This window comes from Erythranthe guttata, chromosome 7, assembly GCF_056151865.1.
Source record: "Erythranthe guttata isolate IM_541 chromosome 7, IM_541, whole genome shotgun sequence".
Taxonomy (NCBI): Eukaryota; Viridiplantae; Streptophyta; class Magnoliopsida; order Lamiales; family Phrymaceae; genus Erythranthe; species Erythranthe guttata.
The window spans coordinates 7,912,551-7,938,177 of NC_142539.1; the positions used below are offsets into that span (position 1 = coordinate 7,912,551).

Here is a 25,627-nt window from a genome sequence, read left to right on the forward strand (position 1 = left end):
TTCGCATATTTATCACGGAGAATGCATCAAGAAGTGGTTGAGCACTAGTCATTATCGCCCACTTTGCCGCTTTGAGATGCCAACCACCAATTAGATAGATGGATGTAAATATGATATTGTTTAACTTTGATGTCTTAAGGCTTCACAACTATTGTATTTTTTTCAATGTAATCTTGGAGTTAATTTTATAATTATTTTTTTTTTGTTTGTTTGAATTAAATGTTATATATGCAAGTTTAATAAAATTGGGTCTTTTATGAATCTGGACTTTTAATTACCTGCACAAGAAAAGATAATATATATGCTTCATCCACACAGACCGATTAATTAGGTATCTCTTTTCTAGAGTGGTCTCAAGCTGATTTACACATCAAGTACATGACATGCAATCTAAGTTTGAGTATTATAGGTTCTGATTTTTTCTTGAATATTTTATTAGTAGTACGTAGTGCGTAGATATGGAACTGTGTATGCAAAGAATTTTCATCAATATTATTGCCTCGTCTGTTACATTGCATGGATATGATAAATTTGAATAATTAGAGCTGTGGTTTTGAGATTCGGAGGAAGTGAGAATGGAGATTTATGACGAGAATGAATAGGAATGGCATACGATATGTTTGTCGGAACTGCCGAACGATGAACAAAGGGGATTTCATTCTATTCGCTTCGCATTGAAATGGAGACAAACCTTTGTGAGTCTTTTGAGTCCTAAGTTTCATAGAATTATGCATTGAGGAAATTTTACGTCGACAGCCTTCGTTGCTTTCAATTTTGTTTTAAGTTCTATCAACGAGCCCAATTTTATTTAATTATTTCTAGATCCAAATAATCGTACTATTGAGAGATTAGTATGTTGTGATGTTCGTCTTAATTTTTTATTTTTTTTTATTATGTTTATTATCAGATGCTAGAACTTTTGATTTTTACGTCGTTGATTATGAGTTTACGAAGCTTTTGGTTCACAGATCGAGTTCCACCTGCAAACAACGGCGTTTCCATAATCCTGCAGATTATTTCAAATTAGTTAAAACATCTCAAAAAGTTAAGTTATAGTGTACATAAACAATATCAGATTACTTTGAAAAAGTAATCTCTTGCTTCTTAGACATTTATCAAACACCTTCTCTGATGCTTTAATTGCTCAAGCTATTCAATATCAATAATCTCATTTGTGACCCCTCTTCTTATTGTAATTCTTAAAAATCCGTATTCGCAAAATCAGGCCAGTTAGTTTGCCACATGATAAAATTAAGGGTAAATAACACTTAACCTCCATGTGGTCGATAGGAGTAGCGTAAATTTGACACGCACAGTTAAGTTTGTCAGGAAAAACTAACGGATGCTACGCCTTATCAACTTCAAGGGAGTTATGCATAGCACAATTAAGTTTGTCAGAAAAACTATCGCGCATTATCAACTTCAAGGGAGTTATGTGCTCTGCACAGTTAAGTTTTTCAGAAAAACTAACGGATGCTAACGCCTTATCAACTTCAAGGGAGTTATGCAGAGGGGGTCATCTTTGAAAGTTTGTAATCACACATGGAGGGGGTTTAATTGCTATTCACCTAAAATTAAATTCAAGCAAGAGATGACCGAAAAATGCTAATTAGTTTGCAAAGATATTCCATTGAAAATAGGATAAGTTATAGGACTAAATCCCCGACTCCGAGTACACCAAAATTACAATTTTCCCTTCGATTTATATGTGTGTGTATATATATATATATATATATATATATATATATATATATATATATTTTGATGATGCTAATTACTTAGATCACTTGTAGTAGGGTAGTAGGCGAGCTAGGAGAACAAAACTGATCAGTAGCTTGACAATTTGATGATCCTGAGATCCCTGCAAAATGAACACACGTGAACTAAGCCGGGGGTTGTTCCGGCGGAAACCCCTCCGACGCTCAAGTCAGATGTATGGATCATGGAGATAATATGCACTATAGAATATTTGTGAATAATCGAACGTACCTTAACAGATGAGTAAAAACCTCTATTTTATATGTCGTTGATTGGGTTGGGTTTACTTTGTTGGGTCCAAGCCTTATTTTGAAGGTGCTTGGGCTTTCGTGTAGCGGGCCCAATTATTAGATAAATTGGGGGCCCATTGGGTCGGCCCAATTAGGTATATCATTAAGCCCCCCAACTCTCGAGTCGAGACGGGAGACTTTTCGAGGGGAACCCGGCTCCTGTCGAGAGTTAATTGTGTCGTGGCTTGACGAGTTTCCATTGGCGTTGAATTAATCTCATTAATTAAAGAAGGGATAATTGTATTTATTCGGCAGCGAGGTATATATTTAAGGGTTTTAAATAACATATAGGGCCAGATAAATAGACACCTTTTGCGGTGGAAAGAATTAAATTCCAACTCCTGTGGAATAAATATGGGTAAGTATTTTTAACTTTGGGTCTTCTTCCGTGCTCTTGCTTCTCTAAATTTTTTTTTTGTGGTAGAGTAGAAATTTTTTGTTTCTAGATTGTTTCTTCGGAGAAAAATATTTATCATGTCTAACCTGGGTAAGTCGAAATCTTTGCGAATTAAAATTCGAGATCCGATTGAAGGGGGCGAGAAAACTTTTGGTACGGTGGGTATAGAACGCGAGAAGATTGTAGTGTCGAGGGCGGAAATCGGATCCGCATCAACTAGTGCACGGATTGATGGAAAAAGGGGGTTGGATGGTGGGGGGCTGCGAACGTCGGCTCGAGCCGCATAACCAGCCGTTCGAATTTCTGTGAGGGCGCGCACATCGAGGGTGGAGGGGAGCCAAGCCAAGCCGTGGAGTTGGGGGCTTACACAATTTCCGAGGAGAGGAGAGAGAGAGAGGGAGGGGCTGTTCTGCGCGCGTCGGGCATTGGGCGACGCGCGCGTGTGAGTGGGCCGTGCGCCGACGCGCGCACGATGGGAGGGGAGGAGAGGCTGACGCGCACGCGCTGCCCAATAAAGGCGCGCGTGTGCGCTCGTCGATGGGGGAGGGGAGAGGTGATGACGCGCGCGCGCGCTGCCCAATAAAGGCGCGCGTGCGCGCGCGTCGAGGGGAGATATGGGGGGGCGCGTGAAAGCGCGTCGGAGGGGGGGAACCGCGCGCGTGGGAGCGCGTCGCTCGAAGTGATGCGCGCGCGTGAGAGTGCGTCCGAAGTCTTTTTCGGCGCGATTCGCGCGAGCGGGTCGGGGGAATTGAGGAGCGATTCGCGTCGAAGATGATGTGAGTAGAAGGAGCTTTGGATAGCGAGAAATCATTGATTCTTGGAGTGATGATGTAGGACCGAGTCTTAATGGTTGTGAGCATGCGGATGGGGTGGAATCTAGTAGGCGTCGTTATGGGCGTCAATTTATGGATTTTGGGAGCGATAGTGATGAGTCAAATCAATCACATTCGTCGAGTGAGTGTGTTGGGCCGAATATGGCGAAGAGGATTGAAGAATCTAGACTGTGTGATGTGAAATTTGACCTGAGGTGTTTGATATCGGATGGTCAGCGCCGCATATCCTTTTTCCGCATCGCATTTTTTTTTTTTTTTTTTTTTGTTGTTCTTCGGTTTTATTTATATGTTGTCTTCTTTTTTATTTTTCGTAGATGATTGTATTAACTTTGCGGTGCTTCGAGCTAAGGAGAATGAGACGTCGAAGAAGGCATCGAAGAAGGTTCCCTCTACGTTGAGAGGTTCTTCGGGTGGCCTGCCTCGAGAGAAGGTCCGTGTAGAGACTCCTCGAGTGAGTGAAGATGATCGTAGCTATGCTGGTGAAGTGGAGGTGCGTGAACCTACGAAAGATCGTGAAAAGGGAAAGACAGTGGACACCGAGTATGTGGTTGTGCCAAAGCGTCCGAGGGTAGACCCGGAGGTGCCTTATGCATTCCTTGGTGAGGCACGGAAGCAATTGTTCACTTATGGTGTGAATCGTGAGGGGAAGGAATCGTATTGGGATGTGTCAGATCGTGGTTTGCCGATGATGAGTACCGAGGGATTCGTGCGGGACTACGATCGTGCTCGGATGTCTGGTAAGGGCTATTCACATATGCTGGAATTGGCTTGTGGGGACATATGTCGGGTGAGCGTTTGTCTTTTTAGAACAAGACTTTATGTTTATTTTTCTATTTTTCTTGCGTAATAATAATATATATATATATATATATATATATATATATATATATATATATATATATATATATATATATATATATATATATATATATATATTATACAGTTGGTAGCGACTTGGAGATACGTCATGGAGAGATAGGAACGTGGAAGCTAGGAAAGAAGAGGAACGGACTCGAAGTCAGGCGCGTGAGGATGAACTTCGAAGCCAGTGTGAGATAGCACGGTCCGATCTTGCTCAACGGGCGGAGGAGCTTGCTCAGAGGACAGAGGAGCTTGAGGTTAGCTGAGGTGAGGCGAAGGCCTATAAGGATGATGTTGAGAAGTTGAACGAGTGCTATGATCAGCTGAAAGTGAAGTACGAAGTTGAGAAAGCGACGGGAAAGAGGTTTCTCGCAACATTGGGGGTGCTATATATAAGGAATCCATCATGGAGGAAATCAAACTTAGCTTCCGAGGTAGTGCTGAGTGTCGTGCTATGATTGAGGTGTGTGCTTGGGCTGCAGTGTATAAGCCATTAGTTCGTACCTGTCGCAAATACCTTCGCGAGGTGGGTGGCATCAGTGAGAGGGTCATTTGAGGGATGGAGCCTGGTATATCCGATGAAGGAGAGGATGAGGTAGATGCTAATGAGACAGGCACTGAGCTCGTGGATGACATGGTTGCTGATGATCCTACTGCTGGGGCGTCTTCCGCTCGTGGTGGGGGCGCTTAGATTTATATGGTAGCTTGCTAGGATAGTTGAACCCCTTTTTTTTTTGAAACATTTAGTTTATTTTTATCGTTGATGTAGATGGGTATGCTTACTACCATTTCGTTTGAATTTTTTTCTTTATTTAACACTTGAAGTTTGATATCTTTATTTATATTTTGACATTGTCAAGAGTTTATTCGTTGCTTATATGTATTTTTATTTAACATTGTACGCGATGTACTTGAGGAGGGGATCAATCTCCCAAGGTTTTTGTTAAGGGTCGTGCCCTTTGCTCGGACCACGTGGGTCTTAAGGATGTTAGGTCGGTGGCCACATTTTAAAAGTATGACCCAGTAAAACAAATAAAGAGACTTAGATAATCCAACTGGCCAGGCTATATAGATTATCTTATTTTCTCTAACTGTTTGTAGGGTTGTAATGAAATGAACTTGTCGTAACGGTTAAATAGTATAGAGATAATAACATCGAGAGTAAAGCAAAAGCTTGATTTATTCAATGGTAGAAAGTGAGAATTGTTACAAGCCTACGTGAGGCGAAGGGAAATAAAGTTGCGAATGTAAATAAGTTGAAATTGTTAGAGTAGGTAATTAACCAAAAATCCAACATGTGGCTGTGGTCTTTCGTATTTATTATGGTAATAAACAAATCTTTTTCGTATTAATGATAAAACACCTTGGCATTCTATATATTTGTCCCTTTGTCATAGGCATAGATAAAGTCCTTATAGTTATTACAAGTACTAGTAATTGAGCGTTAGGATCGTGAGATATTTACTTAAGTATTATAACTGTTAAACGTGTTCCTAGTCGAAGGGTTACGCCACCACCGAGGATATCGACCTTTCCCATTAAGATACTAGCACTTAGTGTATGTGTACTGCATCTCATCAGTAAACGGCATTGTGATATCGGCATGCATAAGTTGGTGCTCATAAGTTGACGAGTTCACTGAGCTCCCTTACCCTAAAAATCTCTAAGTGGTTCCCAATAATCGAGTAGAGATATCTATGGTATAGTTGTACACCATTAGTCCTTATGACCTAGACATCACCGTGACTTCACTAGAGGACCAACTGTATCGTGACCTGTCCCTGATTTCCACCGAAGACCACCCCAAGGGCCAGTGTTCGTGCAGTCCGAAATCTAGTAGGAGGTCTGTGCATTGTAGTCGGGGATTGGATCGCTAGAATAGTCTTGGATGTCCTGTGTGTTCTTACAGTTTGTAATCTCTTTAAGTCTCTGGCCAGAGCTGACTAAGTGATGATTAGAGAATTCGATTATCTAAGTCATGCACGTAACAATTAGAACACTTAGAACGATCGCACCGTCATTGAACAAATAAAGAGGTCTCGATGAACCAATGCCTCTAGTTCAATCGGGACATATGTATCGAAGGGATCATACAGTACGCTAACTATATCAAAAGGTTCTTGTAGGCACTTCATTTGTATCTAGGGAATCATGACGCATAGTTGCTAGACGCCAATCTTGATTCGTTGGGTGATTAAGGTGAAATGAGCTTCATCTTAATCGTAACTATAAGGGATGAGTTTTGACCACAAAGGATTGTGGGCCCACGGCTAGCTTACACCTGAACCATCGAGGGTCACACTGCTCGTGAACATGAGATATTTGAATAAACGGTCAAAGGTTAAAATGGTTTATCTTTGCATGATTGGAGGTCAATATGATTGGGTCCAACATTTGTAATTTGGAATTATGAATGAGAATAAGAAAACGAAAAGAATAGGCTAACATCTTAGTGGACTTTCTAAATCGGGAAGTTTCCAAATTTAGAAAAAGCACTGAATTAGGGTTTCCACTTTTGGAAAGTTGGAAATCGAGAGTTGGCACTCATAATGACGAGGACATTTTAATGATTCCGAAAATGTAATAGTTACAATTTTCCGATCATTGAATTGAGAGAAACGAGCGAATAAAAGACTAACGAACTTAAGCTGTTGGGCCCAGTCCAACTTAAGCCCGTTAGGGCTTTTATGCAAGACACTATAAATACTTGATTTATAGGTCTTGCACACAAGAGTACACACGACCCTAACCCTAGCCGCTCCCTCTCTCGGCCGTTCTCCCCCCCTGCGGCCAACACCGCCGTTCGTTCGCCGGAATCGGCCTCGTCTTGGCCGATTAATCGTGCTAGATCTTTTTCCTTTTTATTCTTTCCGTTTTATTCTAACTACTTCGTGTCTAGTGCCACGTTTTAGTAGATCAAAGTATACAAGGTGAAATCCGAGAGGAGGAAGATCGAAGATCGAAGAATCGAGGAGCAGCCACCGAGCCGACGACGCACGCGCCTCTACGCGCCGCCCGAAAACAGCGCGTGAACCACACGAGCCGCTGTAGCTCGGATGTTCGCCGCTGCTGCATCGCCGTTGCTGCCCCGGATTACACGGATTGGTTTCCGTGGCAATCTAGCTTTGCTTAGTGCGTCTACCTCACGCTTCAAGAGGTAAATTTTCGAATCCCTTGTCGTTATATTCGGTTACGTTTAAATTGAATATATATGTTCGTTCTAGTACGAAACTTGTATGATTTTATGTGCTATATGAAATTGTATATTTATTGCGAGCATGATTATTTGATTTAAACGCGAGCGTGCTAATTGATTTAATTTCGATTAAGTAATTAAGCATGCATGTTGTTTTTAAATTCGCTGGAAGCGCAAAGGTACACAATTAATTGATTTCAATTATCGGGAATGTGTATATGTGTTTTAAATTCGTTTAATTCGCATATTTTTTTGTTTTTCGCTGCGTACACGTGTACGATTCCCAACAGTGGTATCAGAGCTCGTTGCGCAATTAATTGCGTTCGTTATAATATGCTATGATTTTATGCATGTTCGATTTATTAAAGTAGCGATTGTTGTATTATGTAATTGGGAGTTTCGTAAGTTTAAAATATATTTGAAATATTGTTTAAATTTTTCCAGCTTTCAAATTGTTTAAAATTGGAAAATTGGATCTGAAATTATTTTTAAAACATCGGTTTTTTAAGTATTCTGATCGAACCGGTCGAATCGGACGGTTCGATGGTTGTGTGTGATCCAATTGACCAAATCCACGTGGATTCAGGTCGGTCAGACCGGTTCTCGGTCCGACTGACCCGGCCCACTGATTTGGGTCAACTGGATCGGGCAGAACCGGACCGCTTCGGTCCGAACCGGTCAGACCGGTCGGGCGAACTGGTTCACTGAAATTAAAAAAAAAAAAAAAAAAAAAAAAAAAAAAAAAAAATTGATTTCTATAATTAAACTTAAAACAAATTGATTTTAATTTTCGAAAAATTATTTTCAAATTATCCCAATATCGAGTCAACAATCATCTATTTTAGTAAATAGGTGTTAGATTAATTAATTAATTGAAATTGTTAAATTGATTTGAATTAATAGAACACACATATAATATTGATTATAGTTCAACTTAATTGATAGTACCTCAACATTATTTGAATGATTTATGCTAGTTGAGGTTCTATAATTATTTTCAAGAACCCGATAATTAATTATGTAGTTAGGTCGTATGTTCCTCTTAGGACAATATGCGTTTCCATATACCTATAGAGAACATAGATGTATGAATCACATAGACCAATCCGAACCTTATGATGAGATAAAACTTTTTAATAAAAATCCCTCATTCTTAATTTAATTAAGAATTATTTCAAGCTATAAAGAAAAACCAATTTTTTGAATTTTTCTTTCATTCTGCCAACGGTTGAATTATGTGTAGCCCTTTACTATAGTGCAGAAGCCGTGTTAGCGGGGATAGCTATGGTAAAGAAAGCTGTAATTCAATTGACATAGCGATGAAGGTATCCATAGAAAAGGGTTATGCTAGATTAACGTGGTCGGCTAGATTAACTAGGGGTTGCATTAGTTTTGCATAATCAAGTTCTATGAGCATCTTTGATTGGTAGGTTAGACCTGACACACGACGATTTTGAATTCGCGAGATTAACTTAGGTCATTAACAAGTGTGAGGAAAATTTATTTAGGGTCGTATTGTGGATATGATTGATTGTGATCTACCCTTGGGAAAATATAATCGGGCTAGATTAATTACGGGTTATATTTGTCTATTGTACCTAAAGCCCATTAAGAAAAATCAGTTGTCTCGTTTGTCTACTAGAGGGAAGTGGAACTCGATAAAATTAGTGGGAGAATAATTAAATAACATAAGGCCAAACATTTAATTGTAACAATCATTTAACGCGAATCTCTAATAATCCTCTTCTCTATACCTCTCAGATAATCATGTCTAAGAATCCCATAATGTCAATCCTCGACAATAAACTCAATGGCCCTAGTTATCTAGATTGGTTGCGTAGTATTAAGCTTGTGCTAACCGTTGAGGGGCGTATCTATGTTCTTAACGAGAGACTTCCTGCCACTATACCTGGCACAACGACTGATGCTGAAAAGGAAACTTATGAAGCATGGAAGAAAGATGACACTCATGCTAGGTGTTATATGATAGCCGCCATGGAGCCTGCGCTTGCGAGGAAATATGAGTCTCACATGCATGCTTTTGCATTAAAGGCTCATCTCGATAGTATGTATAGTGAGAATATTAGGGCATCGAGGTACGTTGCTACAAAAGAGTTGATCACGGCGAGACTGCGCGAAGGGACTTCGGTCCACGAGCACTGTCTCAAAATGATTAATCTCCTTGAAATGCTAGTGAATCTCGATGTCACCCTCTCGGCGGAGCTCTCTTTGGATTTGATCTTGTTGTCTCTTCATAGTTCCTATGAATCGTTCAAAGTGAACTTCAACATGAACAAACTAGATCCTCTCTTGGATGAGTTAATGAACATGTTTGTCAGTTTCGAGTCCACCATTAAGAAAGAGAAGTATGTTCTCATTGCTGCTACTTCTGGAAACAAGGGTTCTTACCAAAAGAACAAAAAAAAAAGAGTTCCCTTTCCAAACAGCAAGTTCGAAGTGGGTGAAGGTAGTGGGGGCCCCAAGGCAAAGGTCAGCAAGCAAGTTGATGATGCTTGCCATCATTGTGGAAAGAAAGGACATTGGCGCCGCAACTGCAAGGCTTACCTAAAGCAGAAAAGTTCTGAAAAGGGTACGTATTTCATTGACGTAAATTTGTCTATCAATTCTTCTTCTTGGGTATTGGATACGTGTTGTGGCTCACATTTGTGAAATGATTTTCAGCTAATGACAAGAAGTAGAAAGATTAGAGCGGGTGAGACCTACCTAAGGATGGGGAATGGAGCAAGAGTTGCTGCTGAAGCCATTGGCACTATTTACTTAAATGTTTTGGACTCTAGTTTTCCTATTCTTTTGAACGATTGTTTATTCGTTCCGTCTCTTATTAGAAACCTTATTTCTATTCCTGTATTAGGCATTGAAGGTTTTACTTTTGTTTTTGGAAATTCGATTTGCATTATACAAAAGAATGAGAATTTGATTTGCAAGGGACGACTATTAAAAAACTTGTATGAACTAAGTCCAAATGAAATACCTATTATTGTTATATCAGCAAAACGTAAGGAGATAGATCAAAACCCCGCACAACTTTGGCACGCTAGATTAGGTCATGTCTCTTTAAGAAGGATGAACGATTTTGTTAGTGAAGGATTGTTCTCTTTGGAGGACGTGAAATCACTACAAACTTGTGAATCTTGCCTTAAAGGGAAAATGACCAAGTCACCCTACAAAGGGAAAATAGAACGAGCCGAAGGTCTTTTGGATTTGATCCATACAGATGTATGTGGTCCACTAAGTGTTAGTGCGACGGTTGGATACAACTACGTGTAGTTGATGAAGTACAAGTCCGAAACATTTGAAAGTTCAAAGATTTTAGACACGAAGTAGAAGCAACTCAGACGAAGTATTAAGAAGCTGCGATCCGATTGTGGTGGAGAATACTTGAGCATCGAGTTCATTGACTATCTAAAAGAGAATGGAATACAATCTCAATGGACTCCACCTGGAACTCCTCAACTTAATGGAGTTTCCGAATGTCGGAATAGAACTTTAGTAGATATGGTTCGATCAACGGCATACTTGTGGGGTCATGCACTTCGCACTGTCGTGTATTTACTGAATAGAGTTAACACCAAAGTAGTTAAATCCACACCTTATGAACTTTGGTATTCCCGGAAACCCAATTACAAACATATTAGGATATGGGGTTGTCCCGCTTATGTGAAGCGATTAGTGGGAGACAAGTTGGATAGTAAATCCGACTTGTGCTATTTTGTGGGATATCCCCAAGACTCAATGGGATACGAATTCTATTATGTCAAGGAAGCAAAGACGTTTGTTTCGAGAAATGCCACCTTTTTGGAAAGGGAGTTTCTATCTGATAGAAAAGGAAGCACGATAGAACTTGAAGTAGTTCAAGAACCGCAAAGTGAAGTTCAAGCGCAAGAACAAGTAATCGAATCAATACAACAATCCATTAATATACCTCCTGAACCTACGGTACGTAGATCCGAAAGAGTTCGGAAAATGCCAAATAGGTCATTCCTCCTCGAAAATGATGAAGATCATGTTGATCTTGGACGAGATTCAAGAACATACAATGAGGCCGTATCGGATGCGGTCATGGGACATTGGCTAACTGCCATGAAATCCGAGATGGACTCCATGTACTCCAACAAGGTGTGGACCTTGGTAGATCCACCTAAGAGAATTGTTCCCATAGGCTGCAAGTGGATCTATAAGAAGAAAATTGGACTGGATGGAAAGGTATCGACCTATAAAGCTAAATTGGTAGCGAAAGAATATACTCAAAGGCAAGATGTTGACAATGAGGAAACCTTTTCTCCAGTCGCGATGCTAAAGTCCATTAGGATTTTGCTGGCCATAGATGCATGGTACGACTACGAGATATGGCAAATGGATGGGAAGACCGCCTTCCTTAATGGAGATATTGATGAAGAAATTTACATGGTGCAGCCGGAAGCTTCATATCTTCTGGAAGTGAGCAAAAGGTTTGCAAGCTCCAGCGATCCATTTATGGATTGAAACAAGCATACCGTAGTTGGAACATTAGGTTCGACTCAACTATCAAAGAGTTTGATTTTGAGAAGAATCCGGATGAACCTTGTGTATACAAGAAGGTTAGTGGGAGGGCAGTTATTTTTAGTGCTTTACGTTGATGACATTCTGCTCATTGGGAATGACGTAGGAATGTTGCAACAAACAAAAGCATGGTTGTCCACATGTTTCTCAATGAAGGATTTGGGAGAAGCATCTTATGTATTGGGAATACGCATTTATATAGATAGAGCAAGAAAGATGCTTGGCTTATCCCAAACCCTGTACATAGTCACCGTTATAAAATGGTTTAGCATGGAAGAATCGAAGCAGGGATTCTTGCCAATGTCCCATGGGGTTCGTCTCTCAAAATCTATGTGTCCGCAAAAACTTAGTGTAATCGAGGAGATGAAAAGGACGCCGTATGCTTCTGAGATAGGAAGCATAATATATGGCATGCTATGTACGAGACCCGATATTGCGTATGTTGTGAGTGTCACAAGCCGATATCAGTCTAACCCCGGCCCGGCTCACTAGAAGGCCGTGAAAGATATCCTCAAGTACTTACGAAGGACTAAGGATATATTTTTGGTTTATGGGGGTGCCGAGTTGAAATTAGAGGGCTTTACGGACTCTAGTATTTAATCGGATGTGGACGACTCAAAGTCGAACTCGGGATTTATATTCACGATTAATGGTGGTACCGTGTGTTGGAAGAGTTCCAAGCAGAGCACGACGGCTGATTCCACTACCGAAGCGGAATACATTGCAGCATCCGAAGCTGCAAAAGAAGGGACTTGGATAAGGAAGTTCATCCAAGAGTTGGGTGTCATTCCTAATGTTAGTGATCCAGTACCGTTGTACTGTGATAACACCGGAGCCGTGGCGCAAGCTAAGGAGCCGAGATCTCATCAGAAGTCGAAGCATATTCTGAGGATATATTATGTGATCCGAGAGATCATTGATAGAGGTGAAGTTAAAGTAGAACGAGTCACCTCGGAAGAGAACGTTGCAGACCCCTTCACGAAGCCTTTACCGAGATCGGTCCACGAGAAACATCGAGAGTCGATGGGATTGCGATACATGGGTAGTTGGGTTTAGGTCAAGTGGGAGATTGTTAGAGTAGGTGACCAACAAGCAAACATGTGGTTGTGGTCTTTCGTATTTATTATGGTAATAAACAAACCTTTTTCGTATTAATGATAAAACACCTTGGCATTCTATATCTTTGTCCCTTTTGTCAGAAGCATAGATATAGTCCTTACACTTATTACAAGTACTAGTAATTGATCGTTAGGATCGTGAGATATTAACTTAATTATTATAACTGTTAAACGTGTTCCTAGTCGAAGGGTTACACCACCAATGAGGATATCGACCTTTCACATTAAGAGACTAGCTCTTAGTGTATGTGTACTGCATCTCATCAGTAAACGGTATTGTGATATCGGCATGCATAAGTGGGTGCTTGTAAGTTGACGAGTTCACTGAACTCCCTCACCCTAGAAATCTCTAAGTGGTTCCCAATAATCGAGTAGAGATATCTATGGTATAGTTGTACACCATTAGTCCTTATGACCTAGACATCACCGTGACTTCACTAGAGGACCAGCTATATCGTGACCTATCCCTGAGTTCCACCGAGGACCACCCCAAGGGCCAGTGTTCGTGTAGTCCGAAATCTAGTGGGAGGTCTGTGCATTGTAGTCGGGGATTCGATCGCTAGAATAGTCTTGGATGTCTTGTGTGTTCTTACAGTTTGTAATCTCTTTAAGTCTTTGGCCAGAGCTGACTAAGTGATGATTAGAGAATTCGATTCTCTAAGTCATGCACGTAACGATTACAATACTTAGAATGATCGCACCGTCATTAAACAAATAAAGAGGTCTCGATGAACCAATGCCTCTAGTTCAATCGGGACATATGTATCGAAGGGATCGTAGCTAACTATATCAAAAGGTTCTTGCAAGCACTTCATTTGTATCTAGGGAATCATGACGCGTAGTTGCTAGACGTCAATCTTGATTCGTTGGGTGATTAAGGTGAAACGAGCTTCATCTTAATCGTAACTCTAAGGGACGAGGTTTGACAACAAAGGGTTGTGGGCCCACGGCTAGCTTACACCTGAACCATCGAGGTTCACACTGCTCGTGCACATTATATCTTTGAATAAACGGTCAAAGGATAAAATGGTTTATCTTTTCATGATTGGAGGTCAATATGATTGGGTCCAAGATTCATAATTTGGAATTATGAATAAGAATAAGAAAAGGAAAAGAATAGGCGAACATCTTCGTGGACTTTCTAAATCGGGAAGTTTCCAAATTTTTAAAGTGCGCTGAACTAGGGTTTCCAATTTTAGAAATTTGGAAATCGAGAGTTGGCACTCGTAATGACAAGGACATTATAATGATTCCGAAAATGTAATCGTTACAATTTTCCGATCATTGAATTGAGAGAAACGAGCGAATGAAAGACTAACGAACTTAAGTTGTTGGGCCTGGTCCAACTTAAGCTCGTTAGGGCTTTTATACAAGACACTATAAATACTTAATTTATAGGTCTTGCACACAAGAGAACACACGACCCTAACCCTAGCCGCTCCCTCTCTCGGCCGTTCTTGTTAGAGTAGGTGACCAACAAGCCAACTTGTGGCTGTGGTCTTTCGTATTTATTATGGTAATAAACGAACCTTTATTCGTATTAATGATAAAACACCTTGGCGTTCTATATCTTTGTCCCTTTGTCACAAGCATAGATATAGTCCTTACAGTTATTACAAGTACTAGTAATTGATCGTTAGGATCATAAGATATTTACTTAAGTATTATAACTGTTAAACGTGTTCCTTGTCGAAGGGTTACGCCACCAATGAGGATATCGGCCTTTCCCATTAGAAGACTAGCACTTAGTGTATGTGTACTGCATCTCATCAGTAAACGGTATTGTGATATCGACATGCATAAGTGGGTGTTCGTAAGTTGACGAGTTCACTGAACTCCCTCACCCTAGAAATCTCTAAGTGGTTCCCAATAATCGAGTAGAGATATCTATGGTATAGTTGTACACCATTAGTCCTTATGACCTAGACATCACCGTGACTTCACTAGAGGACCAGTTGTATCGTGACCTGTCTCTGAGTTCCACCGAGGACCATCCCAAGGGCCAGTGTTCGTGCAGTCCGAAATCTAGTGGGAGGTCTGTGCATTGTAGTCGGGGATTCGATCGCTAGAATAGTCTTGGATGTCCTGTGTGTTCTGATAATTTGTAATCATTCTAAGTCTCTGGCCAGAGCTGACTAAGTGATGATTAGAGGATTCGATTCTCTAAGTCATGCACGTGACGATTACAATACTTAGAACGATCGCATCGTCATTGAACATATAAAGAGGTCTCGATGAACTAATGCCTCTAGTTCAATCGGGACATATGAATCGAAGGGATCGTACTGTACGTTAACTATATCTGAAGGTTCTTGCAGGCACTTCATTTGTATCTAGAGAATCATGACGCGTAGTTGCTACACGCCAATCTTGATTCGTTGGGTGATTAAGGTGAAATGAGTTTCATCTTAATCGTAACTCTAAGGGGACGAGTTTTGACCACAAAGGGTTGTGGGCCCACGGCTAGCTTACACCTGAACCATCGAGGGTCACACTGCTCGTGCACATGAGATCTTTGAATAAACGGTCAAAGGTAAAATATGTTTATCTTTGCATGATTGGAAGTCAATATGATTGGGTCCAACATTCGTAATTTGGAATTATGAATGAGAATAAGAAAAGGAAAAGAATAGGCGAACGTATTAGTGAACCTTCTAAATCGGGAAGTTTCCAAATTTAGAAAGTGCACTGAATTAGGGTTTCCACTTTTGGAAAGTTGGAAATCGAGAGTTGGCACTCGTAATGACGAGGACATTATAATGATTCCGAAAATGTAATCGTTACAGTTTTCCGATCATCGAATTGAGAGAGATGAGCAAGTAAAAGAACTAACGAACTTAAGCTGTTGGGCCCGGTCCAACTTAAGCCCGTTAGGGTTTTATGCAAGACATATAAATACTTGATTTATAGGTCTTGCACACACACAACTAAGAGAACACACGGTCATAACCCTAGCCGTTGCCTCTCTCGATCAGCCACCCTCTCCCACGGCCACCACCACCGCGCCGTCGCCGGAATCGGCCACCCGTTGGCCGATTTCTTTCGGTATTCGTTTCCTTCTTTCTTTTCTTCCGTTATTCTGACTATTACGTGTCTAGTGCCACGTGTTTATTAGATCAAAGTATACGAGGTGAAATCCAAGAGGAGGAAGATTGAAGAATCAAAGATGCGAGAAGGCAATTCTGAAAAAACTGCTCTCGGATTTTCTGCGCTGTCCAGCGAGAAAATTCTCCATAAATCAACCGGTGATCGGATGGACGTGAAATTTTGTCAGAAGCTTCAAGACTCAGAAATATACATTCTTACAGAAGGAATTGTCCATCCAGTAAATAAGCATGGAGATATCTAAGTCGGAGCAAGGCTGTAATTTCAGATCAGCAAACAGGTTGGATCAATAGGAGTGGGAAGAGCAGCTGGCCATCTTCTCGAGTCTTCGTTCGATTGATGCTTCAAGGACAGCACGTGAATCACACGCGCCGCCGTTGCTGCCCCGGATTGCACGGATTGGTTTCCATGGCAATCTAGCTTTGCTTAGTGCGCCTACTTCACGCTTCAAGAGGTAATGTTTCGAATCTATTGTCATTCGATTCGGTTACGTTTAAATTAATATATGCATGTTCGTTTTAATAAGAAACTTGTATGATTTTATGTGTCTACATGAAATTGGTTTTATTATTGCGAGCATGATTATTTGATTTAAACGCGAGCATGCTCATTGATTTAATTTCGATTAAGTAATTAAGCATGTTGTTGTTTTAATTTCGCTGGAAGCGCAAAGGTACGCAATGTATGTTGTTTTTAATTTCGCTGGAAGCGCAAAGGTACGCAATTAATTGTTTATAATCATCGGGCATGTGTTTATGTATTTTAAAGTTGTTTAAATCGCATAAAATTTTTGTTTTCCGCTGCGTACACGTGCCCGAAAAAAATATTTTAGATTTCTAAAATTAAACTTAAAACAAATTGATTTTAATTTTCGGAAAATTATTTTCAATTAATCACAGTTAGATAATCGAGTCAACAATCATCTATTTTAGTAAATAGGTGTTAGATTAATTAAATTGATTTAAATTGTTAAATTGATTTCAATTAACAGAACACAAATATAATATTGATTATAAGTTCAACTTAATTAGTAGTACCTCAACATTATATGAATGATTTATGCTAGTTGAGGTTCTATAATTATTTTGAAAATCCGATAATTAATTAATGTAATTAATTATGTAGTTAGGTCGTATGTTCCTCTTAGGACAATATGCGTTTCCATATACCTTTAGAGAACATAGATGTAGGAATCACATAGACCAATCCGAACCTTCTGATGAGATAAAACATTTTAATGAAAATCCCTCATTCTTAATTTAATTAAGAATCATTTCAAGCTATAAAGAAAAACCCAATCTGTTGAGTTATTTCTTTCCTTCTGCCAACGGTTGGATTATGTGTAGCCATTTACTGTAGTGCAGTAAGCCGTGTTAGCGGGGAGTGCTATGGTAGAGTAAGCTGTAATTCAATTGACATAGCGATGAAGGTAGCCATAGAAAAGGGTTATGTTGGATTAACGTGGTCGGCTAGATTAACTAGGGACTGCATTAGTTTGGCATAATCAAGTTCTATGAGCATCTTTGATTGGTAGGTTAGACTTGACACAGGACGATTTTGATATTCGCGAGATTAACTTAGGTCATTATCAAGTGTGAGGAAAATTAATTTAGGGTCATATTGTGGATATGATTGATTGTGATCTACCTTTTGGCAAATATAATCGGGCTAGATTAACTACGGGTTATATTTGTCTATTAGACCTCAAGCCCATTAAGAAAAATCAGTTTTCTCGTTTGTCTACTAGAGGGAAGTGGAACTCGATAAAATTAGTGGGAGAACAATTAAATAACATAAGGCCAAACATTTAACTGTAACAATCATTTAACGCGAATCTCTAATAATCCTCTTCCCTATACCTCTCAGATAATCATGTCTAAGAATCCCATAATGTCAATCCTCGACAATAAACTCAATGGCCCTAATTACCTAGATTGGTTGCGTAGTCTTAAGCTTGTGCTAACCGTTGAGGGGGCGTCTCTATGTTTTGAACGAGAGACTTCCCGCCACTATACCTGCCACAACGGCTGATGCTGAAAAGGAAACTCATGAAGCGTGGAAGAAAGATGACACACATGCTAGGTGCTATATGATAGCTGCCATGGAGCCCGCGCTTGCGAGGAAATATGAGTCTCACATGCATGCTTTCGATATAAAGGCTCATCTCGATAGCATGTATAGTGAGAATATTAGGGCATCGAGGTACGCTGCTACAAAGGAGTTGATCACAGCGAGGCTGCGCGAAGGGACTTCGGTCCACGAGCACTGTCTCAAAATGATCACTCTCCTTGAAAAGCTAGTGCATCTCGATGTCACCCTCCCAGCCGAGCTCTCGTTGGATTTGATCATGTTGTCTCTTCCTAGTTCCTATGAATTGTTCATAGTGAACTTCAACATGAACAAACTAGATCCTCCCTTGGATTAGTTAATGAACATGTTGGTCAGTTTCGAGTCCCCCATTAAGAAAGAGAAGTCTGTTCTCATTGCTGTTACTTCTGGAAAGAATAGTTCTCCCCAAAAGAAGAGAAAGGAAAGAGTTCCCTTTCCAAACAGCAAGTTCGAAGTGGGTGAAGGTAGTGGGGGCCCCTAAGGCGAAATTCATCAAAACGTAGTGAGATATTAATGATAAAGAACTTTGGCATTCCCGGAAACCCAACTACAAACATATTAGGATATGGGGTTTTCCCGCTTATGTGAAGCGATTAGTGGGAGATAAGTTGGATAGTAAATCCAAATTGTGCTATTTTGTGGGGTATCCCGAAGATTCAATGGGATACGAATTCTATTATGTCAAGGAAGCAACTGAAATAATAAAAAACTCGTTTAATTCGCATAAAATTTTTGTTTTCCGCTGCGTACACGTGTCCGATTCCCAACTGAAATAATAAAAACTCTTTTAAGTGATTATACTAATTTGTTTTTCTTCCACGTCTTCCTTGCATTCATCCGTGTTGTTGTGCTGATGGTAAGTCGATTTCATTTGTGCTAATTATATAAGCAGGGGTGATGTGTACTATGATATCACGTACCCACTAAGGGGATTATTTCTCTTTCTCTCACTCCGAGATATGAAATCAACTCGTGAGTTGCTGTGATTTGCTGTGTAATCATGCCAGTTAAAGGAAATGACCTTATCATGTTAGTATGAATACCCAAGAACATGCGTGTGATATCTTTTGGTGGAAGTAGTGTTACCCTTGGCGATGTGGTATGGAGTATCTTCGCTCTTTGGGTCAGTGATGAATAGTAGGCATCCCCTCGTAATTGATTCTCCATCTATAAGAAGGTGATGAAAAGTGATTATGGAATGTCGATGTAAGTAATATTACTAGCCCCCTAGTTTGGGTGGGACGTTTACACACCTCGTTATGGAGTAGAAACTTCCCGAGCGTGTAGAGACAGTTTTTGCAAGACGAATGACGTGGAAGGTCGCGAAGCCTGTAGGGGTAATGGTTCGTAAGGAACTTTTTTATGAGGAGGACATGGATGGTACTTAAACAGATTGAAGTAATGTGAATGTATACCTCAAGCGTAGAACCTTTTGAGGTTTCCTATATTCCAGGTTCTGGCTATAGGATGTCCGTCAAGGTTCTCGTGACGATATGCTCCAGTGTTGACCACTTGTGTGATTTTGTATTGTCCTTCCCATTTTGGGTCGAGCTTACTAATGGGGCGCGAGGCTTCAGCTTTTTGGAGGACTAAATCTCCCACTTTGAAGGATTGAGGGCAGACCTTCGAGTTATAAGCCTTGGCCATTCGTGTTTTGTACATCTGTCGTCGGATGTATGCAATCTTTCGTAGCTCATCTACGAGGTCGAGGCTCCCTCGCATAGCTTCTTCGTTAGCTGCGGGATCATAATTGGTAACTCACCAAGATTGATACGATCCTAGCAAGCTCAAAGATGAAGAATTGGAGGAAGCGCAAGCGTACGAGTTTTAAGAAGATATTCAAGTTTTCCTTGGAGAAGAAAGGCTGGAATCGAACGTTTGAGATGTGTATGGTTTGGAATTGGAAGAAAAGAGAGAGGAATTCGTTGGACAAGTCGAATTCCATGCATCCGAGATTCTCGCATATTCTGGCAGATTTTACAATTCGAGTTATAAATCATGCATCTGAAGTCCATTTAATCTGATTCAAAATGATTCGGAAAGCTAACTGAAAGATCTACAACTTTCATGTTTTGAGAAAAGATATATTCGAAGTGAAACAGTGTCGAAATTGAGCATTAATTGCATGCACGTGCACAACCCAACGTCTACGCGAGTTAAGAAGGGTGATCGAGAAGTCGACTTGAAGATCAAGATATTTAATTTACTTATTCACGTTTTTAATTTAGGATTTATTATGTTTTTATTATTTTACAGTCTTTTATGGTTAGGATTTGTTTATTTATGATTTTCCTTATTATAGATTAGGTAGGAGTCCTTTCCTTGTGAAAAAAAGGAGTCTTCTTAGATCTTATAAATAGGTTACCAATTTGGCTTATTTTATAGGACGAATTTTAATAATTAATTGACTATTTGGTGAGATTAATTCTCATTCGCTGTTCTACAGCAACTTTCGGGATTTTACAAGTTGATTCTTGTAATTTTCTTAGCGCAATAATATTGGGTTCTGGTTGTTTATAACCACGGGGTCAATATTATAAGTCACCTTGATAATAATGGTTTCTAGTTCTTCATAGCTATGGGGTCATTATTCCTTGCTTCCATCAATCTGAATACTTTGTTTTTGGATGTCTTCGATCTTGCTTCCGCGTAAGGTATTGGGTCTCGTAACGAGTTCTACGGGGTTCGTATCAGTACCTTACGCGGAAGCAAGATCGAAGACATCCAAAAACAAAGTATTCAGATTGGCGGAATCAAGGAATAATGACCCCATACCTATAAAGAGCTAGAAACCATTATTATCAAGATGATTTATAACATTGACCCCGTGGTTATAAAGAACCAGAAACCAATATTATTGCGCTAAGAAAATTACAAGAATCAACTTGTAAAATCTCGAAGGTTGCTGTAGAACAGCAAAGGAAAATTAATCTCACAAAATACTCAATTACTTATTAAATTTCGTCCTATAAGATAAGCCAAATTGGCAACCTATTTATAAGATCTAAAAAGACTCATTTTTCACAAGGAAAGGACTCCTACCTAATCTATGATAAGGAAACTTATAAATAAGAAAATCCTAACCATAAATGACTCTAAAATAATAAAAACATAATTAATCCTAAATAAAAAACGTGAATAAGTAAATTAAATAACTTGATCTTCAAGTCGAATTCTCGATCATCCTTCTTAACTCGCGTAAACATTGGTTTGTGCACTGACTTGGATGGTTCTCGTAGGGCTCTCGCATAGAACTCTCGAGCGAGACGTCTATCTCCAAGTACCTCCCCCATTCCATAAGGAGTGGGGAATTTCGACTTTTGGTGGTAGGAGGAAGGCACTGACTTGAATGTATGGATTGCTGGCCTGCGTAGGATGATGTTGTAGGGGGACGGCTTGTAGACAATGATGAATTTTATCATCTTGGTAATTCGACAAGGGCTGTCCCCTAAGGAGATGGGAAACTCCACTTGTCCCATGGATAAAATGCCCTCCCCAGTGAATCCTTTTAGCGGTGTAGTGATGGGGCTAAATCAGGCGTTGTCTATGCCCAGCTGTTTGAATGTATGGAGACACATGATGTCTGCTGAGCTTCCCCCGTCCACTAAGATCTTCTTAACCAAAAAGTTGGCTACTGATGGTGTGACTACCAATGCGTCGACATGGTCTTCGTCTGGTCCTTCGAGGTCCGTGGAGTCGAAGACTATGCTATGATTAGGTCTTCGTATCTGATAGATAGATGCAGATGGAGAGGCGTGCTCTTGATTGATACGTGCTGACAGAGCGAGGGAGCGTCTCGCATTTTGTGAGTCGCCACCCGCCGGTCCTCCGGAGATAAAGGCAATGACTCCCTGGGTGGGTTGATTATCATTGTTATCTTGTTCGGGCCGATGACCCCCCTCCTCTCGTCGTTGCGGTTGATCTCGATTGTTGTCTCGGCGTGGGAGGTCATCACGTCGCTTGTTTCGAGGCTTGTCGATGTATTCTCCTAAGTGGTGCTGCTTGATCAACTTCTCAATTGCTAATTTGAGTTGTGCACATTCCTCGGTAGTATGTCCTCTGTCCTTATGGAATCGACAATAGCGATTCGATTTTTCTCGTTTCGCATTTGGCTGCATTGGGCGTGGAGGTTTTTCTACACCTTTTTGTTCTATCACATGAAGGATTTAAGTGAGGCGAGTGTTTAGCAGAGTGAACCGATTGTAGGAGGAAGATGTTTGGCCTTGAGGTGGGAGTGGTGGACGTCGATCATCCCATCTTCTAATGTCCTATCGGTCATCTTCTCTCTTTCTCTTGGGAGGAGCATGGGTAGAAGCTTCCTCTATTCGTACGTATTTCTCAGCTCAGTTCAGCAGTTCCTCTAGGTTGCCTGGAGGCCTTCCGGCAATAGATTCTTTGAACCTACCTGGCTTCAAGTTTTGTTGCATGATCCCGGAGAGCATGTCTTGTCCTACGCTTGGGACTTCGTGAAAAACTTCCACAAAACGCTTGATGTAGTTGCGGAGCGTTTCGTTGTCTCTCTGTACTATAGAGAAAAGGTGTGCTGGGGTCTTGGCATATTGTTTGTTGATGGCGAATTGGTTGGTAAAGCGTTGCGACAATCGAAAGTAGGTGCCGATCGATCCTGTAGGTAGAGAGTTGAACCAATTCACGGCCCGCTTGGAGAGAGTGGTGGGGAACATTTTGCACATCGTGGCATCTGTTGGGCCATACAAATCAGCCATGGAGTGGAATTTCTCTATGTGTTCTTGTGGATCGGTGGTTCCTTCAAACTGAGGTAACCCTGAGATCTTCACTGCTTGAGGTAGGTAGTACCTCGTTGAGAATGTCCATGGTGAAAGGACTGCGTCTTACTGGGGCATTCATTCTTCCGCCAATTGGATTGTTCAATTGGGGAAGGAGGCTTGGCGAGACATTCTGCTGTTTACCTAGCCTTCTCCCTCATTAAAGAGAGGGACTCTCTGTGGAGACGCATTACCCAGTGGGGGTTCGCGTTGACGTTGTTGTCTGGGCTGTGCCCCCCTGTGATTGGTGGATAGTTGTACCCGGGACCGTGGGTCCGATGTGGATGAGGAGACACTTATTTGGTTCGGGACTGGCGGTGGTGCCATGGGTATGGCACCACAGGTGGAGCACGTGCTGGTATCGCGTTGGGAGCTTTTGCCCCATCGTGGCGGTATATAGGGTTACGGCCTCTGTGGCGCCGCGAGTTGAGGCTTCTGCTATCATGCGTTGGAGCGCATCCTCGGTTATCTGAACCGTCCGGGGAGCAGGGAGTGGCGGATCGAGGAGTGGTGGGTCCCGAGGGGGGATCACCTGAACCTCGCGAGGCGGATCCGGAGCACGTGGAGGAGGTGGCAAGCCAGAGCCTCCGCAGATTGGGAGGTTGTTAGCAGTGTCATTTTCTCTCCGAGCGGATGCCTCAGGAGGATCTTGCTGGCTACGTGATATGGTTTGCATTTTCCCATAGACGGCGCCAAAATGATGATGCTAATTACTTAGATCACCTATAGTAGCGTAGTAAGCGAGCTAGGAGAGAAAAGCGGATCAGTAGGTTGACAACTTGATGATCCTGAGGTCCCTGCGAAATGAACACACGTGAACTAAGACGGGGGTTGATCCGGCGGAAACTCCGCCGACGCTCAAGTCAGATGTATGAATCGTGGAGATAGTAGAGAGAATATGCACTCTAGAATATTTGTGAATAATCGAACGTACCTTAACAAATGAGTAGAAACCTCTATTTATATGTCGTTGATTGAGTTGGGTTTACTTTGTTGGTCCCAAGCCTTATTTTGTAGGTGATTGGGCTTTCGTGTAGTGGGCCCAATTATTAGATAAATTGGGGGCCCATTGGGTTTATTTGATAGCCTTTTTTTTGGTGGACTAATGTGCATTTAAGTCCCATGTGTTGGGTTTATTTGCCATTCGCCATATATATATATATATATATATATATATATATATATATATATATATATATATATGGCGAACGGCAAATAGACCCATCACATGGGACTTAAATGCACATTGGTCCACAAAAAAAACAGTCTTTAAAATACCATCAATAATATAAGGGGTTTTTTGCAAAAACCACCCCTGTGTAATCTCGAATTGCTGAAAACGAACTCGTGTTAAAACAATTAGCAAATACCCCCCTATAAAAATTAGTCAAAGGCAATAAGGCCCTTAAGAGCTCACCGTGCACTTCACTCGCCATGGATGAGAGTGGGGGTTCGTTTTTTGACACGAAATACCAAAATGCAACAATTTTAATTTTATAAGTACCAAAATGAAGTTTTTAAAATTTTCAATTGAGTCCTTTATATTTTCAATTAAGCCATCTTCTTCAACCTCAAGAGCAAACCTCCAATTTTTTCACCATGATTTTTTTCCAGCAAAAACCATCAACCAAATCCATATCTGAACATAAAGTTCATTTCTATTCGAAATCCAAGAAAACAAACGGGAAGAAAAACGGCGCCACCAAATTTTTCGGCACATCCCTGCCCAAACAAAAAAATATACAAAAATACCTCAAGGGAACTGTTCGAGTTTCGAAAAGAATATTCCTCAGAGATGTGTAAAGAATCCCACAGTTTCAAATAGAATGGGGGTTTCGAATATTTCGCGGGCGAATGAAGTCGTCGTAGCTTCGCTCCAAATAAATGTTGGCCGTGCGGGGACAAGCCGCGAAAACGTTGTGGTACCGACCGAACACACTCTGAAAACACCGGGCGTTGTTTATAATTGTGGGCCCGCTACAGTTGTAAGACTTGCCAGAATTACGACTCCAGATGGGAAGACCGTTACTCGAGCTTTCAGTAAGCTATAATATTATTCAGCTAGATTTAATTAGTTTAATTTTATGAAATATAGATTTAAAAGGGGGCAGATGGGTCTAATTAAGATTTTCATTTCTTTTTTAAAAAAAATGAAAATTACAAAAAAAACATATTAGGGGTAGTTTAGTCATTTCATATAAGTCAACCATCAATTTTGAAGTAAGGGGCAGTGTGTTTCGTAAAACACAACATAGGGGGGTCCTTGCTAATATTTTTAACACGAGGACTTTTTCGGCAATTCGAAATTTCACAGGGGGTTATGTGCAATTAGCTCATAATATAAGTCTTATCAATTCCATCCATTATGCTCTAACTTCCTTAATATTACACATTGACCCCAAATTTAAACAAATATATCACATTAACCCCCGAAATAATAATTTTTTGAAAAAATATTTTTTTTTCTGAATTTGTTTTTCCCGGCCACATTCCGGCGTTGACCGCCTGATGGCGTTGACTTTTATTTTTTAGAAAAAAATATTTTAATTAATATTACTGTCTTGGCTACTAAATTACTGTCTCGGACAATAATATTACTGTTTGTGACACTAATAT

At 40.6% G+C, this 25,627-nt stretch overlaps 2 protein-coding genes across 2 annotated transcripts; both read right to left on the bottom strand.

Moving 5' to 3' along the window:
- Positions 1–21,760: 21,760 nt before the first annotated feature.
- On the bottom strand, positions 21,761–22,345 carry LOC148769129 (uncharacterized). The gene has a single exon (XM_088820246.1). It carries the CDS (start codon positions 22,343–22,345, stop codon positions 21,761–21,763), a length of 585 nt encoding a protein of 194 aa, XP_088676372.1.
- A 225-nt stretch (positions 22,346–22,570) lies between these two features.
- On the bottom strand, positions 22,571–22,951 carry LOC148769130 (uncharacterized). The gene has a single exon (XM_088820247.1). It carries the CDS (start codon positions 22,949–22,951, stop codon positions 22,571–22,573), a length of 381 nt encoding a protein of 126 aa, XP_088676373.1.
- Between the last annotated feature and the right edge of the window lie 2,676 nt (positions 22,952–25,627).

Excerpts from the sequence above, each read along its gene's own strand:
- LOC148769129 (XM_088820246.1), bottom strand. The coding sequence starts at position 22,345 with ATGCAGCCAAATGCGAAACGAGAAAAATCGAATCGCTATTGTCGATTC.
- LOC148769130 (XM_088820247.1), bottom strand. The coding sequence starts at position 22,951 with ATGGCTGATTTGTATGGCCCAACAGATGCCACGATGTGCAAAATGTTC.